This window comes from Sinocyclocheilus rhinocerous, unplaced genomic scaffold (genome assembly GCF_001515625.1).
Source record: "Sinocyclocheilus rhinocerous isolate Xijiao unplaced genomic scaffold, SAMN03320098_v1.1 scaffold942, whole genome shotgun sequence".
Lineage (NCBI taxonomy): Eukaryota > Metazoa > Chordata > Actinopteri > Cypriniformes > Cyprinidae > Sinocyclocheilus > Sinocyclocheilus rhinocerous.
The window spans coordinates 385,138-403,869 of record NW_015627890.1 but is presented as its reverse complement, the minus strand read 5'-3'; the positions used below and the strand labels follow the sequence as shown (position 1 = coordinate 403,869).

At 37.4% G+C, this 18,732-nt stretch overlaps 1 protein-coding gene across 1 annotated transcript in view; it reads right to left on the bottom strand.

The window, feature by feature from the left end:
* Window positions 1–18,732, bottom strand: part of LOC107736303 (protogenin A) — a 37,219-nt gene that overhangs the window by 6,498 nt on the left and 11,989 nt on the right. The window contains 11 exon segments of the mRNA XM_016547756.1: window positions 58–311; window positions 343–502; window positions 918–1,013; window positions 9,270–9,458; window positions 10,289–10,594; window positions 11,350–11,514; window positions 13,754–14,001; window positions 14,915–15,074; window positions 15,951–16,247; window positions 16,339–16,472; window positions 17,397–17,541. Of these exon segments, the coding sequence (XP_016403242.1) occupies window positions 58–311; window positions 343–502; window positions 918–1,013; window positions 9,270–9,458; window positions 10,289–10,594; window positions 11,350–11,514; window positions 13,754–14,001; window positions 14,915–15,074; window positions 15,951–16,247; window positions 16,339–16,472; window positions 17,397–17,541 (2,154 nt within the window).

Here is an 18,732-nt window from a genome sequence, read left to right as displayed (position 1 = left end):
CACACAGACACACACACACACACACACAGACACACAAACACACACTCACACACTCACCTTCTCTCTGCAGGATCTGCCACTCTCCGGCCGCCCATGCTCTGCGTGAAGCGTACAGGATGGTGTAGCGTGTCACAGCGATGCTGAGCTCGTCAGGTGGTTTCCATGACACCAGCGCCGTGTCTCCTTCAATCAGAGTGACTTTCACTCCTACAGGAGCTCGAGTGGGAGCTGATCGGAGAACAGACAGACAAACAGACACCTGTCAATCAAAACCACTCAAAGCCTTCAGCAGAGAATAGAGACAGAAGCCCCTTCTTTTTCTCTGTATTCTACAGTATATACATATATATGTTTACCTTCAGGTAGCGGACCGTGTAGTTGACCATCTGTTCGCCGGTGAAAGCGGGTCGGGCCCAATGCAGGAACACAGAGGAGGAGGAGTTACTGTGGGTGTAAACGTGATGAGGCGGCGGAGGGGGCGGGACCAGACGATCACGGACCGCTGCAAACAAACATAAAAATATGTTTTAATGGTAATGCTTCTGAAAGAAGTCTGTTCTGCTCACCAAGGCTGAGTTTATTTGATTAAAAATACAGTAAAAATTTGAAATATTATTACAATTTAAAAGAACTGTTTTCTATGTGAATATATTGTAAAATGTAATTTATTCCTGTGAATTTTCAGCATCATTACTCCAGTCTTCAGTGTCACATGATCCTTCAGAAGTCATTCTAATATGCTGATTTGCTGCTCAAGAAACATTTCTGATAATTATTCAATGTTGAAAACAGCTGTGTTGCTTCATATATTTGTGGAAACGGTGATGCATTTTATTTTTCAGGATTCATAGATGAATAGAAAGTTCAAAAACACAGCATTTATTTGAAATAGAAATCTTGTCGGTCGCTAGACTCACAAACACATCCTGGTGTGCTGATAGTCTGGTCGGCCTGGTATCCTTCACCCATGAAACTGTAGGCCAAAAGTTTGACATGGTACTTCTTCCTGGGGTCTGTAATAAAGAGAGACGAGAAAAAAAATGCAAGTATAAAATTAGTTTCTACTGTATTTTTCAAATGGAACATATGGGTGTTCACATATACAGTGACAAATGAATTCATTTATAAAGAAAGTTGCTGATTTATGGCAAAAGCGACAAATACAAAAAAGAACAATACAAAAAAAGAAAGAAAAGTTTAACTTCATTATATTCATATGTATATATATGTATGTGTGTGTGTGAGTGCTGGGTAGTAACCGATTGCATGTAATCTTGATTACGTCATCAGGTTCCACTTGTAATTAAATCATATCACATTTTAAAAGATTTGTAATCAGACTAGTTACTACATTTTTATTCACATGGTCACATAACATGCAGGTAAACAGGTATAATATTTCATATTTTTTATTAAGAGTTTAAAAAAATAAGCAATTTAAAAAAAAATTATGATTTATTTAATTATTAGCTTTTCATTAAACTCACTAACTGCAGTTTGGGAAACTTTAATGTAATATAATATTTAATGCACTTCATGTTGTTAATAACAATGAATGGAAAATTATATTTTCTTTCTTTTTGTATTTTTATATCAATGTATTACAAGATGATCCTGTTTAAATCTATGTGATAAACAAGTTAGATCAAAAGTAATCTAAAAGTAATCAAAAAGTAGTCAGATTATATTACCTGAAATGTGTAATGTAGTGGATTGCGTTACTAACTACAAATTATTTCATTTAATTTTGGAATCAGTAACTGACATCAATTTGTATGTAAATCTACCCAGCACAGTATGTACATTTATATATATATATCAAGCTTCATATGATATATATGTATGCATGTATGTATATATATAAAGATTATATATATATATATATACACTGAACAAAATTATAAACGCAACACTTTTGTTTATGCCCCCATTTTTCATGAGCTGAATTCAAAGATCTAAGACTTTTTCTATGTACACAAAAGGCCTATTTCTCTCAAATATTGTTCACAAATCTGTCTAAATCTTTGTTAGTGAGCACTTCTCCTTTGCCGAGATAATCCATCCACCTCACAGGTGTGGCATATCAAGATGCTGATTAGACAGCATGATTATTGCACAGGTGTGCCTTAGGCTGGCCACAATAAAAGGCCACTCTAAAATGTGCAGTTTTAGTATTGGAGGATCTGGGGGGGTCCGAAAACCAGTCAGTATCAGGTGTGACCACTCTTAGATCTTTGAGTTCAGCTCATGAAAAATGGGGGCAAAAACAAAAGTGTTGCGTTTATAATTTTGTTCAGTGTATATACAGTATATATATATATATATATATATATATATAATCTTTATATATACATACATGCATACATATATATCATATGAAGCTTGACAGTTTATGAAATGATGCATTATGTCTGCTACAACTGAAACACAAACACTTTCCCCTCCAGAAAATGCATTTTTTTGTGGCAACAATATAGATTTCTTGTCAAAATAGAATGGCATTTTATTTCTTCCTGTAAAGCATGTAATCTGTGCTCAGATTTTAAAAAGCTTTGGTCAGTTAATGTGTGTATGGGGCATAAGAGAATGTGTGTGTGTGTGTGTGTGTGTGTGTGTGTGTGTGTGTAACAGCAGATGTATATGGTCAGCGGATGTGTGTGTGTGTGTGTGTGTGTATATTAGATAGCGGTGCCGTGTGTGTAGCGCGTGTGCATGTGTCTCTAATCATCAGCAGATGCCCAGAGCTGGAGGTGTTGGTCAGTGAGTTTGCGCTCAATCCTCCAGCTGGTCAACACAAAAGACGAGTGTCCATCCCCCGTTCAGTTCATCCACCCGTCATCCATCTGCTTCACCCCCTCACTTACTGACCACTGACCAGCGGCCACATCCCATTCACAACCAGACCACAGAGGTTAAATCAGAGACCCAAAGGCCATGGGAAACAGACACACACACACACACACACAGAGGTCAGCCACGTGACCAAAACCACGACCTCAAGCATCATAAAGGGACCTCGGACTGACAGAAAAATTGATAACTGATCAGAAACTGATCATCTGGGCTCAGATATTCAAATGAAATTCATAGGAAGCATTATTAAAAATTACAATAACAAAACTCTAAAAGTTACTGTCCAAGTATTTTTTTTGCATTAATTAGACAACATATAAAAATTATTTTATAGATATGCCAAATAGGCCATTTTTAGTCAAGGAAATATTATTTAATAGACTGTATAGCATAACAAGAATAAACTACAGATTTGAACACAAAACATAATCTTAAACATCCTGATAAACATGCTAATATGCACATTTAAAATCAAAAAAATTTGTATTTGTTATTTTTTATAATGATTTTATTTATAAATATATATTTTGTGATTTTACAGTGATATGTCAGCAACAGACATGGTTTCTATCGAGTAAATAGTCAAGGTGTGAACATTTTACTCACTGAAACTAACAAGTTGCTGCAGTTTCCATACTGTCCTGTAGTACTGACTTTGGTCACATGGTGGCGCTACACGAGACTGACATTACTGAACATGTTCTGAGCTTCAGATCCTACAACTAAACCAATCCTGAGAGTCTGTAACTGTGCAGCTGACACATAACATGGACATGAATGTTTTCAACAATAAGGGTAAAAATGTACATTTACACTAATATACTACATATATGTGTATCTATAGTGTATATTTGTGTATATTTGTGATTCTGTAAAGTTTTTCACTATTTCATATTTTTTTTAGCTTTTGTGCTACTCATTTTAACAGTACTGCGGTGTGAAAAATCAATTATTAAAAGTACAAATATTCCATGAGTCTGTATTATTTTAGTATTATTGATATACTACTACAGCTTTTGTAATAGTATGTTGTAATAGTAATTAGATGTTATTTTTATTTTCAATTTTCACTTTAATTTTAGTTAAAGTTTTAGTCATTTTGTTGTGTTTTTGTTATGTGTCTTTTATTATATATATTTTTTTAAATGTCTATATAGTTTTATTAATTTTTATGTATTCGTTTTAGTTCATTTAGTTTGAGATATTTTAGTATTTTAAGTTAAGCTAAACAAACATGAGAAATGTCTCCTTGGCAACTAGTTGAAATAAGTTTATAATATAATATTATAATATAATAATATTTCAGTTAAGATTAATTTTATTTCAAGTAATTTAACGTTTTTTTTGATGGTTTTAGTTTTACTTTAGTATAATAACCCTGCTATGAGTCAGTGTTACATTTTAATTTTAGTTTAAGTAGTTTTGATATGTATTTTTGTCTTTTTTATATTTCATATATATATATATATATATATATTATAAACACACACACACACACACTTCTACTTAGTTTTAATTATTTTTTACTTCAGTTTTAGTTTTTCGTTTTAGTACTTCAACATTTCAAATGTTCAGAAATTTTAATTCAAGTTTTTTAAGCTTATGTTTTTCATCTAATATTTATATTTCATTTTATTTCAGTTTTATTTCAATTAAAACGTTTTTTAATAGTTTCAGCTTTAGTTAACAAGAACAACACTGCCATCATGTGCCATGAGTTAATATGAGGTCATGAAAACTAAATGCATAATAAACAAAAAAAATTTGTCAACTGCCCAATTACTGTTACAGAGAAAACAATGAGCGCACTGATAAACTATGATCAGACTGAGGGTTAAAGGCCTAGATATGGATCTCAGACAGATGAAGCATTAGATAATCACTGATATCGGCAGAATGGTGAATCTGATCACTATCAGTCAGACTGATCGATGCACACATGACATCACTGCCACTGAGATCTGGATCTATAGAGCGGGGTTTGAGGGGGCGGGGCCAAACCCAGCAGTCCTGTCCTGATTGGACGGTTCGGTAAGGAAGGTGTGGCTCTGAGATCCACAACTCTGAAGAGGCTCCGTGGAGCCGGTCAGGGGTCAAAGTTCACACACAGATAAAACTCCTTAGGAATCTGGAGTCAGAGGTCAGGGACACAAGACAGGCCTCTTTCTCCAGGCCATCAGCATTCAGAGAGAGATAAAGAAAGTATTTGGACGGGGAACAACACACAAAACACACTTTAAATAGCATGGAGAGTAAGACGTGCATGAGTCCACAAACAATAATTAGCTAAATAAAATAAACGAATACATTTTAAATAATGTTTTTTTTTCACTCAAATCTATCTATCTATCTATCTATCTATCTATCAATTGTAATATATATATATATATATAAATTGTAAAAATAAAAATGTCAAACTAAAGCAGGTCAGATATGCTGAAAAAATGTTTAATTAAAAAAAAAATTTTGATTCCATTTCTGCTAAGAAATAAGCACTTCAGTCATTAAATATTTGCATGGTAAATCTTTAAAGCCGAATTCATCCGATATCATTACATGTGACGTTATGGTGCCTTGGAAGTCTGTCTGAAACCAGGAGGTATCAAAATGCTGCCTGTTAAGTCTCTGACATTCGGTTTGGTACACAGCCGATGCAAAAGAGCACGTACTCAAGAGAAACACCTCGAACCCTAAACCCCAAATCCACCCTGAACAACAGCCTCCCTACGGTACAATAGCCTGGAGATATTAACCACACACTGAGAGAAGGGGACATCTGACCTCTGACCTCTGACATGGAATCTGGGCAAGTCAAATCCTGTCGAGAGGGTCAGGGAGCAGCGCACATGCAGGACAGAACGTACAAAAAAAATCAGCAAAAGTTTTTGAAATATGCAAGGTATCTTACCTCACTATAATGTAAAGGAAGTATTAATTTTGATAAGTTTCAAACTGATATTATGAGGGGAAAAAATATTTCAAAATATAATATTTTAATTTGATTGATCTTGCCTAGGCCACGCCCCCCGCAATACCTCTACTTCCCACCAGGGGGCTGTGGCACACAGTTTGGGAAGTTTGATCACATCACTAACACTAACTTTGAGCCATAGTAAGAACTAGGCTACTAATAAACAGCTATAGTTCTGAAGTGTATCAGGATTGTTTCTGAGTGTCTTCAGAGACCAAAAAGTATGAAGAAATCATGAAATATAGACAAATATCATCATATGTACAAAATATATCTACAAAAATAAACTACATTTTTTCAGTTTCTGGCAAAAGCTTAAATATTTGTATCCTACCTCGATAAAATTAAAATACATATTTATTAGAAATATATATAAATATCTATTATGGAATATCTACAGTAATAAACTAGATTTTTACCATTTCTGAAGAAACGTGCAAAACTTACCATCATGATGCTCGAGTACTGATTGCACTGCATCATTTTATGTATTTTTTATTTTCTAATTTTCAATATATTCAATATAAAGCACTTTGAATTACCATTATGTATGAAATAATGTGCTATATGAATAAACTTGCTTTGCATTGCCTAGAGCGTTGTGGATGGTTTCCGGGCGTTGCTATGGGGTTGCTAAGGTGTTCTAAGTGCTTTTATTCAAGTTGCTATGCAGTTGCTAGGGTGCTGACTTTGTAAACACCACTACCAACAAATCTCCACTAATTGAAAATCTCCACTGAGCCAACTGTAGAAAATCAATATAGAAAATGCCCATCCGCTGTTCTGAGGTCAGCTCTCATGGATATTACAGCCGAGCTAAATGAACGAGCCTGTTTTAATTAAAGAGTGAGCGTTAGAGGCCGTAACCCTCAGACCTCACACTAAATATCACGAATGACGCGCGCCGGAGGAAAAAACGAGCAGAAGCATCATGTACAACACGCTCGACAGCATCTGTAACATGATGTTACCACAGAATCTAATTTCGTTTCTCAGTTTTACAATGGAAGTCTATGGGGTCAGGGTTCCTGAGGGTTTAAAAGCAGAAATGTGAAGCTTGCATCATGAATCATGTGAAAGTTACCAGGTTTACTTGCTTTAAATGGTCATCATCAGTTGTGTGTGTGTGTGTGTGTGTGTGTGTTTGTTTGGTTGGGGGTGTTAGAGCTTTGTATGAGGATCTTTGAAGTGAAGCTCGTCCCACATTCTGTCCCCCTACAGACATAAAACACGCCATAAACCTCCCAATGCTTTCTCTCCTAATGCTCTCTGCTCCTCTTTTCACCTCCCCTGGACTGATAAACCATAAACGCTCCCTGAGAGGTGTCTCAACTCTAATGAATAGAGTTCAGCTCCTTCACATCTCTCTGAATACAGCATGAAGGTTGAATTACAGCTTAAACTACATCCACAGTAACGGCAAATTTCGACTCGTTTCTGTTTGTAAAAAACCAACAACAAACAAGTTGACAATTGTGTACTTACAATGTCTTGCAAAGTCTATTTGGCAATTGCATCATAGCATGGAGAATTCATTAAAGAGATCTCTATAATATTTCAATCGTTCAACTACACATAAAAAGGTTAATTCTCAGTATTTTTGTCTTGTCAAGAAAAGATGTTTGTCTTGTCAATCAAGATGTTTCCCTGAGATGCAAAATTACATAAGATACTAAGTCTTGTTTTCAGAAAAATGAATAAATCAACAATTATGCTTAAAACAAGAAAAAAAAACGTTCAATGGGGTCAGAAAAATAAACTTAATTCAAAGGGAAAACAAGATTATTTTTCTTACCCCATTGACAGATATATAAGCCAAAACTTACTTAAATTTGATTTAAAAAAAAATATTTTTAGGTCATTTTGTATCTTAACATTTTGCATTATGCAAATAAACTATGAATAAATTAAGAATGTTTAGATGTTTGTAATGGAAAACAACAAATATACCAAGTAAAAAATATATTTTTTGTATTTTATGTAGTTCTCGGTTATGTTTCATTTAAGTATGCACTTTGTCTCAGATTATCTCTTAAAATCAGACACAATTGAGTCACTAGTTGTCATCCAGTAAAAGTAAAGAGCTATAAAATGAATATGGAGCAGCTCAGATCATTTGATGAGAAATGTATAAGCTCATATTAAAATCTCTGACTTGGTTGCAGAATCTGAGCACAGTTTGAGGCATTTTGGGATCTTTTCTAAAACACGTGTGAGATTACTGGGGGTTTTCTGAAATCCTTAAGCAAAAGTCTCTATTTGCTCTGCATTTAACCTCAGTGCTGTCTCTAGATGAAGCAATTGAGATATTTGGCCACCTACATTAAAATAAATTCCTATCAGTAATTTCATATAATACTTATGCAAATATTATGTCCAGTTCTGTCTGATTTGAATATCAGCTGGCTGACCTCTCTATGGCCACAGATGGCCACTGGTCAAGCAAAGCATTGTGGGACAGCATTCATGACCACCACTGAATTACAGGCCTGGATGAGAGTGACCTTTAGGGGCACGAGAGGGCGAGCACACCACAAACGTGCAACGCCCTCCTCCAGAGGCTCATGGGAAGATCAACACTGACCAGCACTTAGGCACTGGTCTGGCAGGGTCAGAGGTCAGAGGCCAGAGGGGGGAAGGTGACTGGGAGTTTAGGGAGGAGAGCCACAAATCTCCATATCTGAAAAAGACTTCAGTGCTTTTGTTCTTGGCAAACCACTGGCCTGTTCATTTAGAGACTCTGGATGAAGCAATGAACAGGCAGATGTGAGTCTTTGAGTGTATAGCATCACATCTTGCTGTTTTTCAGCATAAATCTCGCACTTTTAAGTGTATCAAAACTACAAATAGTTAAACTCCAGTTTAGCTCCAACACAAATGGAAGTTGAATTAAATTGACAGGAAAAGGAAATTACTGAAATGCAATTCAAATTTCATCTATCTATCTATCCATCCATCCATCCATCCATCCATCCATCATCCATCCATCCATCCATCTATCCATCCATCCATCCATCCATCCATCCATCCATCCATCCATCCATCCATCCATCTATCTATCTATCTACTTTTTAAAGTTTTTTTCAAATCTTTCAAACAAACCTGAATTAAAATTTCTTTGAATTTCACTTCATTTTTATTTTACTTTCCGATATTCAAATTTGAATTGCAATTCCACATCCTCAATTCAAATTCAATTCAAATTCAGAAACTGATTTTTTCCCCAGTTCTGAACAGCACGTAATTCTGCTCCATTCAGTGTTGAACGCTGGACTGAAAGTGGCATGTTCAGTGTTCACACAAACTAACATCCCACTCTAACCAATCAGACTCCCAAACCGCCACTACAACAAACAAGGCACATTAAAAAAAAGATTCCCCATTTCGGCACATCTGCACACAGCTGCTGGATTTCATTGGGTGTCTGGAAGTCACTAGCACTCACCCAGGCCTCCAATGGTGTGCTGGCGGAGGTGTGGGGGAATCTGGGTCGGCGGTCCTTCTGGTTCGCTCTCTTCATGGTAGGAAAGTTTGAAGCCCTGCAGTCCAGTGCCGCTGCCCGCTGGGAGATGCCAACGCAACACCACAGTCGTGCAGTTCAGAGACTCCAGCTGCAGCTCTGGTGCCAGGGGCACTGTGGGAGAAAATACACAGACAATCAGAAACACATCTTCATATAACTTGTGCATGAAAAATTATAGAATGCATGTTGAGTTGAGTGTCATTAAAACGTCTTTCTCTTCTCAGACTACAAAACGTGGTAAGTTTAGACTGCACGGTTAAACGGTTCATACCTGATAGAAAACATAAAAAATTTCACTACAGACCCCACCAGCCCTGTAACCTCAGGAGAACAAATCTTCAAGATTTAGCGGCCACAACTGCTGCTATGAATCTCTCGAGTCCAGATGAGACGGGACCTCACAGGAACACCGCTGGGGTTAAATCAATCCTAGCTTAATTAAACACACTCCCGCAGAGTTTCCTGTGGTTCTGCTGTATCTTTGTAGGCATTCAATTTAACCGTAGTAATCTAACAGAGTGGGTTCCAGTAGATCACAGGTGACAGAGTTTCATATGTGAGCTGAGGCTTACAGTGGGACTGGAAGATCTGTAGAGGCCTGCGGCTCTCGCTTTATAACCCATGACTAAAAGCTTTCCCATGTGGATGAGAAGAAGGGTCAAAGGTCATGCAGGAACAAATGCAATGCCTTAACAAGATTATCAGCCCAAAGCAAAGAGAAAGAGATCTTTTCAAAGCATGTGTTGCAGGTTTTACAATTTTGCACTTACATACAGATATCAGAAGATTCACATCTAAACAGTCCAAATAATCAACACCAACTTGGATTAGACCATTTATAGCACATTACTAGAAGATAGAAAGAACGATAGAACGATAGATAGACAGACAGACAGACAGACAGACAGATAGATAGATAGATAGATAGATAGATGTTCCACCTTTAGTGCTGGAAGCCTTCGGTGTCTTGTGGGACGTCCAGGCCGATGGTTCTCCCCATCCCACACTGGTTGCTGTAGCGATGCGGAGCAGATACGTGGTGTCGGGCTGAAGACCCTCCAGGAGGTGATGGGTTTTGTGTCCTGAGAGCTCCAGCTGTGTCACTGCCCCGTCTGTGCTGGTCCTGTACGAGAGGCGGTACGCAGAGACACGACCGCGACTCAGCTTATGAGACAGAGGCTGCCACGACACCTGGATATCAGAGGGACTGCGGCTGGTGAGGCTCAACTCAGGAGCACACAAGGGAACTGAGCCAGAGAGAGACAGAAACGAGAAATAACATTTAATTCATGACAGATAGTACTTATGAATATCACAGACTCTTGATAAGCAATTGTTTTGGTACAAGATACTTTGACTAGCATTATGAGTGGATCTCAGGGGAAAATAAAATTATATAATGCATACAACAATATAAAGTTGCATCTTTTCTTAAAGGCAGATAATTAATCTCACTCAGCTCGATCATAAATAAAATGGAGTGAATGGGTGCCGTCAGAATGAGAGTCCAAACAGCTGATAAAAACATCACAATAATCCACAAGTAACCCACACCACTCCAGTCCATCAGTTAACATCTTCAGTAGACAAAAGCTGCACGTTTGTGATTTGTACATATTTCTCTCATGATTCAGATGAGACGACTTTTTCACTGGAGAAAGCGTTATTATGGATAGAGCAGAAAAGCAAGATTGAAGTAAAAAAAACTTCTTGATGTATTTGTTTCATTCAAACACGCAGCTTTTGTCTTCTCAGGACATTAACTGATGGACTGGAGTGGTGTGGGTTACTTGTGGATTATTGTGATGTTTTTATCAGCTGTTTGGACTCTCATTCTGACGGCACCCATTCACTGCAGAGCATCCATTGCTGAGCAAGTGATGCAATGCTACATTTCTCCAAATCTGTTTAGATGAAGAAACTTTTTAATTTTAATTTTTGGGTGAACTATTTCTTCAATAGAACACAGCAACGTTTGGACACATCCTCATCCTCTACTCACCGTCCTCGAGTGTCCACTGTATGACATGGTCAGACATGCGACTGGCACCCATTGGCATGTACGCTACGATGTAGAAAGTGTAGTTCCGCCCCGCCTCTAGCTCATCAATGATGTAGCGGGTGGTATCGTTACCGATAACAATCTGGTACTCTTCGTTATTTAGACCTGTTGGGACATGACAAGCCTCAAAGTCCTCATGAAATCAAAAGTCGGCAGTAAAGTTGGCAGCAACTTCCAGTTCAAATGGACTTTAATGTTTCACAATATCTGGAAAGCATGACAAATTCAGCTACATTGCTACACTTTGCAATGCCAAGGTCAATGCTTCGATTCCTAGGGAAAGTATGAACTCATAAAATGCATTCTTTGAATGCAATGTAAGTCGCTTTGAATAAAAGCATCTGCCAAATGCATAAATGTATCATGCACAAAATTCTATCTAATAATGCACAGAAACTAAATTACCCAAAATGAAAAAAATGGTGTAGAATTTACTTTGAAACCATTTTCACACATAAATTGCTGGTAAATTTCACACGTAATTACAAAGGAATGGCAGTTAACACATTGAATTAAACATGAAATTCAGACTGAAATAGTATTTTCTTGTAAAACATACTCTAATAAATTTTGTTTTCATTTTTACAGTCCAGAGGAAAGTTCTATTGTCCCAAATGCATGCTCCTTATCCTTTATCAATCGAAATACATGAAGTCTACTAGTATGTGTGGCAATTCAAAAACCAGTGCCAGTATAAAAAGAAACATGTCAACTCAATCAACACGGCCATGCCTTCTTTTAATTAACCACTTTATCAATGCAACTAAAGGCAAATTCCACCTGCTGGTTTTCCCACAAGTCCACTGCACCTGAAAACACTTTAATTAGCCCACATTATGATGCTCAAATAAAAGAAACACTATACAGCATTGAGGCCCCAACTGAATATCTGACCCAATAAACAAGATACTCCACAGTCAACAGAAAAGGCCTTGTTCTGGCGCTGAATGGCCACGCTGAAGACTTTGACTCTGACGCACAGGGACAAACCCCCCAAAGCCTCTTCAGAGTTAGATTAAGACACTCCAACACTCGGGATAATTAGCCCCCTTTTGCACCCCTTTCAATCACTTCCGATGCTTTTTGCCCTCCAGAGCAGATGCAGTGTGGATTCTTTCTCTACAGCTATTCTTCTCCCACTAAATGGCCTGGAATTCTGGAAGTCCAAGTGCAACCGGCAAAATCCCTAATAAACATTTCACACTTGTCAGAACAGTTCCTGTTGGACATCTCATTGTTTTCTCTTCCTTATCTTCTCACAAGCAGGCAGGTGTTTTATTTGGACGTCTTTATCAAAAGCTAAAAGAATATCAATGCATTTAAATTGCGAGCAATTTATTGAACTAAACCAATTATCCTTGACATTTTTGTCCAGAAGTGACCATTTTTTTTCAACAACAGAAACTACTCAAAGAGTACTCAACTAGTCAACCAGCTGTCATGAACAGAGCAAGAGCATTTACCACACAAAGTCATGAATATTTATAAATTAAAGGAATAGTCTGGCAAGAATGAAAATTTGCTTAAGATTTACTCACCCTCAGGCCATCCAAGATGTAGATGAGTTTGTTTCTTCATCAGATTTGGAGAAATGTAGCATTGCATCTCTTGCTCTGCAGTGAATGGGTGCCGTCAGAATGAGAGTCCAAACAGCTGATAAAAACATCACAATAATCCACAAGTAATCCACACCACTCCAGTCCAGCAGTTAACATCTGGAGAAGCGTGTTTGTAATAAACAAGTTTTTAACTTTAAAATGTTGCTTCTGGCTAAAATATGAGTTTATAATCCATAATAACGCTTCCTCCAGTGAAAAAGTCCATCTCCTCTTGTCCTCTCACATCAAAATGTTTGTTTAGAACTGTTCTTGACTGTTTTGGCTTGTAAACGGTGCTTGATCTGTGCAGATTTTTCTCCTGATTCAGACACGATGAATTTTTCACTGGAGGAAGCGTTTTATGGATAACAGACTCATATATTAGCCAGAAGCAACGGTTTGAAGTTAAAAACATAATAATGATGGATTTGTTTCAGCTTTTTGCTTCTCAAGACATTAACTGATGGACTGGAGTGCTGTGGATTACTTGTGGATTATTGTGATGTTTTTATCAGCTGTTTGGACTCTCATTCTGACGGCACCCATTCACTGCTGAGCAAGTGATGCAATGCTACATTTCTCCAAATCTGATGACGAAACAAACTCATCTACATCTCGGATTGCCTGAGGGTGAGCACATTTTCAGCAAATTTTCATTTTTGGGTGAACTGTTTCTTTAATTGGGTTCTTGTGCATTTTCACCACTGTCCGCTCCATATTTCTCTGTTTACATCTGAGACACTCACCTTCTGCCTTCATGTAGTGTACAGAGTAGGCGATGACTTTGTCCGAGTTGTACATGGGTCTCTCCCAGGCCAGTAAGATGGCTGAGCTGGATACGGTGTCCGCACGGACATTTCTGGGCGCGCTCGGCCGGTTGTCCGACATTACTACGATCAGACGAGCCATGGCCAGAACTGAACCCTGCTCGTTCTCCGCCTGACACTGGTATATGCCGTCATCTTCAGGAATAATCTGGTTAATCACCAGTTTACTGCGAAAACAAACAATGTTTTTCATGATGAAAAAAACTCATTGATATACTGAGATCACACAAAACCTGTTAATACTGCATCTCAAACTCTAAAGTAAGAAAAACATTTTTTAGCAGTAGCATTTGTTGCACTGCCTTTTGAAAAATCACATGACTGAGAATGAGACTCACCATGGAGAATAATAAAAACTACTAAAAAACTAAAACATCAGGATGCATTACAGTAATGAGAATTTGGGAGAACGTGATTAATTTTCTTTATTTTATATAATAAGAAAATGAATATTATATTATATTATACTTTTATATGATGCAACATTAAAAATATGTTTTGTAACATGAATATTTATAGATGCAAGAAGTGAAAATAAACCTAGACACATATATTTAACATGCATGTTTAACATGTGTATGTTGAGGTGGAAATGAGCATGTCATTAGCACTAGTCCAAATCACTTCCCCTCCTTTTTGCTTTCAGGATCCCATGACAAACCCAGACAGGAAGACAAATTAGAGGAAAATCAGCTCAAACACCATTAGCAGAGCACTGAATAATTAACCCTCTCTTGTTCCACATAAGAAACCAGCTGATGAATATTTCAGCAGGACAGAGTTTCCAGCAGACGAATGAGCCAATTCAAACCCAGAGCGACATCAACGTCGGGCATCAGGTAGTGCTCAAAATATACACTTCAACTCAAATTCAAGACAAACAGAAACAAATGCAATGGACTCTACCTTTAAGGCAGCAGCATCTCTGTCAGAAAGCTTTACATTAAGATGGTTATGAATCTGAGGTGCATTAAACAATTCAAGCAGATGCAGCTATAAAAAAAGACTTCCAAGAGACACATTTATTGGTTCAGGCCATGCACGTTCTTGAATGCACTGATGTGTTTCACATGCCAGTACCTGTTATACATCTTGATGCGTCCGTTCGAGTGAACGGGTTCACCGTTCTTCAGCCATGTGATCTGAGGGGTCGGAAATCCCTCGGCCACACACGCGAAGCGGGCGGTACCGGCCCTCGGTCGGGTCACACTTTCCGGCCACTCCACGAGAGACGGTGGCGCTGCACAAAAATACACGCACAGATGCATTTATTAAATGCATGTATTTGTGAAATCTAAAGCAAATGTTTATTAATTAAGGCCACAAAACAGTAAAGGTAAAAGAGCATGCTCACAGGGTTTCTGCAGGTAGATTTAAGCCTTTTAGACTTTTTTTAAGAAGTACAAAAAAATTAAGGAATAAATTGAAGGGAACACAATATGTAAATATGGTATATACAGTAATTGTAAAGGTCTTATATTAGCAATGCTTCAAAGTTTGAAAATAGAAATTTGTACCAATCTCCATTACTTTTTCATTCATTTTACAAAAAAATAAAATAAAAATTAGTTTAAGGCTTGAATAGCTCTCCTCACATTTACTAGAATATGGAAATAATTTTTACTGTATCTTCTGATCACACTGCAAAAAGTAATGTCCTTCATCTATTTTTGTCTTGTTTTCCAGAGCAAATATCTAAAGATTTTTAAATCAAGAAACATTTTCTTGAGATGCAAAATGACTAGAATTAGATTAGAAGTAGTCTTGACTTCTGAGAAATTTCTGAGTTTATGATTAAAACGAGGACAAATATGTCAACATGCAATGTGACTTAATTCAAACAGAAACGTAATTTTCATTCCTTAATGAGAGATATTATTTCTTGTTTTAAGCATAAATTAAATTTTGTTCAGTTTCTCAGAAATCAAGACTTCATTTGTTCAGTTGGCATCTCAAGTAAAAGTAACTTGATTTCAGCATGTCTAAACATTTGTACTTGAAAACAGAAATGCTGAAAAATATATAAATTTTTTGCAGTGCATGCAACACCATTTAACTCAAAAATTTTTAAGACCCGCAGAAACCCTGTGCTCACTATAATGATTTTTTACTCTACCTAAAACAGTTATATTAGCGGCGGCAATCGTGTAGTTTCTGGTTCCTGGCGTAGTTGCGCGGCAAAAGTAGATTCCGGCGTGCTGGGGTTTCACGTCAGATATGAGCAGGTTTCCATTACCAAGAACCTTTGTTTTGTGAACGTCAATGGATTTATGGTCGGCGCGGCTCCATGAGATCAGCGGACGAGGATTTCCGGTCGCCATGCACTCCAGCAGAGCCGTGCTGTGAACCGCCACGGTCAGATTCTGTGGCCCGGCGATGATACGAGGCCTTTGAGGAACTCTGGGAGATGGAGCTATTGAGAAGCAAAAAAGAGAGGAAATGAAAATGATGCATATAAAATACTGTACTGTGCATAAAAACTACTCTTTAGGTGTTTATCTAACCTGCGGTCACGGTTAGCACGGCCTCGGAGCTCCTGCGTCGACTGGCGATATTAGTCGCCACACAGCGGTAACTCCCAGCATCGGCCGGTTCAACACCCTGAATTTGTAAAACGCCGCTGGGCAGCACTGTGATTCTGGATTGAGACATGCAATCATTCACTTAATACAATATACGATAAAATATGTAATGTTTATAATGTACAGAGTAATACGTCAAAAATAAATGTAACATTTGAAATGATTGTGGAACAAACATACTATATATGTATTATAATAAATTAAAGGCACAATATGTAAGATTTTTTTATTAAAATATCCAAAAACCACTAGAACAGTGTTATATATTTTGCTGACTTGTGTACTTACATTATCCCACATGTTTTGAAAAATGTTTAAATCCAGAAAAATAAGCAATTTTAACTAGTGACACGGACCGTTTCCATAGTGTCATTGTGTCGCCTGCCAATGACGTCATAACCCCTCGAATTCTCGAATTTTGTTTTGTAGAAAACATGGAAACACCAAAGACGCTGTAATACGTTATGCGTTTTATTAGACAGGTGACGACCGCACAGAGTAACAGAACTTTCAAATGTATCTAGTATGATAAAACAGCGCTGCTTTACCCCACATACGCACGACCGGAAGCAGCGGAAGCGGTCGACTGTGGCATAATAAAAGCTCCGCTGCTTTCGAGCCGTGTGTCGCGCTCGTCTCTCATTAACAATTGCTTCAGCGACCTCGTTTCGCTTTGACGGCTTTCAGCCTCACTCTGCTTCATACTATGACGTTAATAAATCTTTAATACATTAGCTCATCCATGAACATGATTTCTGCCCGAGTCTCGTGGGATTGCATCGGCTGTGGGGATGAAGACCACAACTCCCATGATTCCACACTCAGTCACGGCGTCATCAAACTATGCCTTTGTTTGTTTTGAATACGCGCCCTCTAGCGGTGAAAACTTACATACTGTGCCTTTAAATGACCAAAATAAAGTACGAGTAAGTGGTCAACACTAAGCCCCTCCTCCTGCTAGTAGGTGGGCGGAGCTGTACCTTTCAGTGGCCAGTGGTAAAGTGACTCTGTTAAACTCCCAGGTGATGACTGGAGGGGGCGTGGCCGTGATTTTACATGTGAATCGTGCAACGGTTCCCTCCATAACCGTGATTGATACTGGCTGCTGAGTGAAGGTGGATAAACCTGCGGAAAGATAACAAAATAGTCACCATCATCTATATGAGAGTCAACTTCTTTAGACTCTAAGAATCTCAGTAGCCACTGATTGAGCTGTGAATGGATAATGTCTTGTCTTAATGGCAAACCACAGGGGCATTAATAAGAGCAAGTAAATGATACTATTATAGTTTTTATTAATAGTTTTATTTTTATTTTCTGTTATTATTTTTTAATAACGTTTTAGCCATTTTTTTTGTTATATATGTCTACAGTTTCTTTTTTCAGTTTTAGTTTTAGTTATTTTAGTACATTTTTAACATGTTCAAATGCCAGTGATGTGTGAGAGAATCAAAATAAGACAAAACAGAAAGAAGAAGGAGCGAGAGAGGTTTGGTCGTAAGATGATCCAGCACACATACTCACACCGTCAGCAGAGATGAATGAGTCAAACTGAACCAAAAGCTTTAGATAAATACTAGCGGCAAACACCTCACGCTAGCATAACACCAACCTTTTGCTAACACTTCTCTGTGTGTGTGTGTGTGTGTGTGTGTGTGTTTCTCTCCAAACAAAACTCTTTTGCTTCTTACCTTCACGTGTTTCTCTCCAACAAAAACATTTGTGCTCTATTAGAAAGTCGTCATGTTTAGAGATATTTAAGTGTAGGGCTGTTCGATTATGGCAAAAAAAAAAATTACAATTATTACTCATTGACTTCAGAAACATCATGCATTTATTGAACTTTTTAACAAAATAAAAGAAAAACTTGATGAAAATTAAAGTCTTAAACTGTGTTTCCTTGAACTTAATTAATATATTAATATAATATATAATATAATAATTTTTTTTGTTATATATGTCTACAGTTTCTTTTTTCAGTTTTAGTTTTAGTTATTTTAGTACATCAAGTTAAACTAAATGAAAATGAGAAATGACATGTTTTGCTAAATTACATTTTTGTAAAATATTTTATTTCAAGTAGCACTTTTTTTAATGGTTTTAGTTTTAGTTAACTATAATAACCCTGGCTCCATTCCTTTAAAAAGACTCTTGTGGCTTTCTGAGTGATAATAATCAGTAAAAGCAAACACAGCTCACCATAAACGGCCTGTTTTAGGACTGAAAGGCATTAATGTTTGTTTAACGTGTCTCTTCAGTGAGGCCTTCACATCGGTGCTGCGCTCCAGCTCTGACCTTCTCAAGCTAACAGCCATA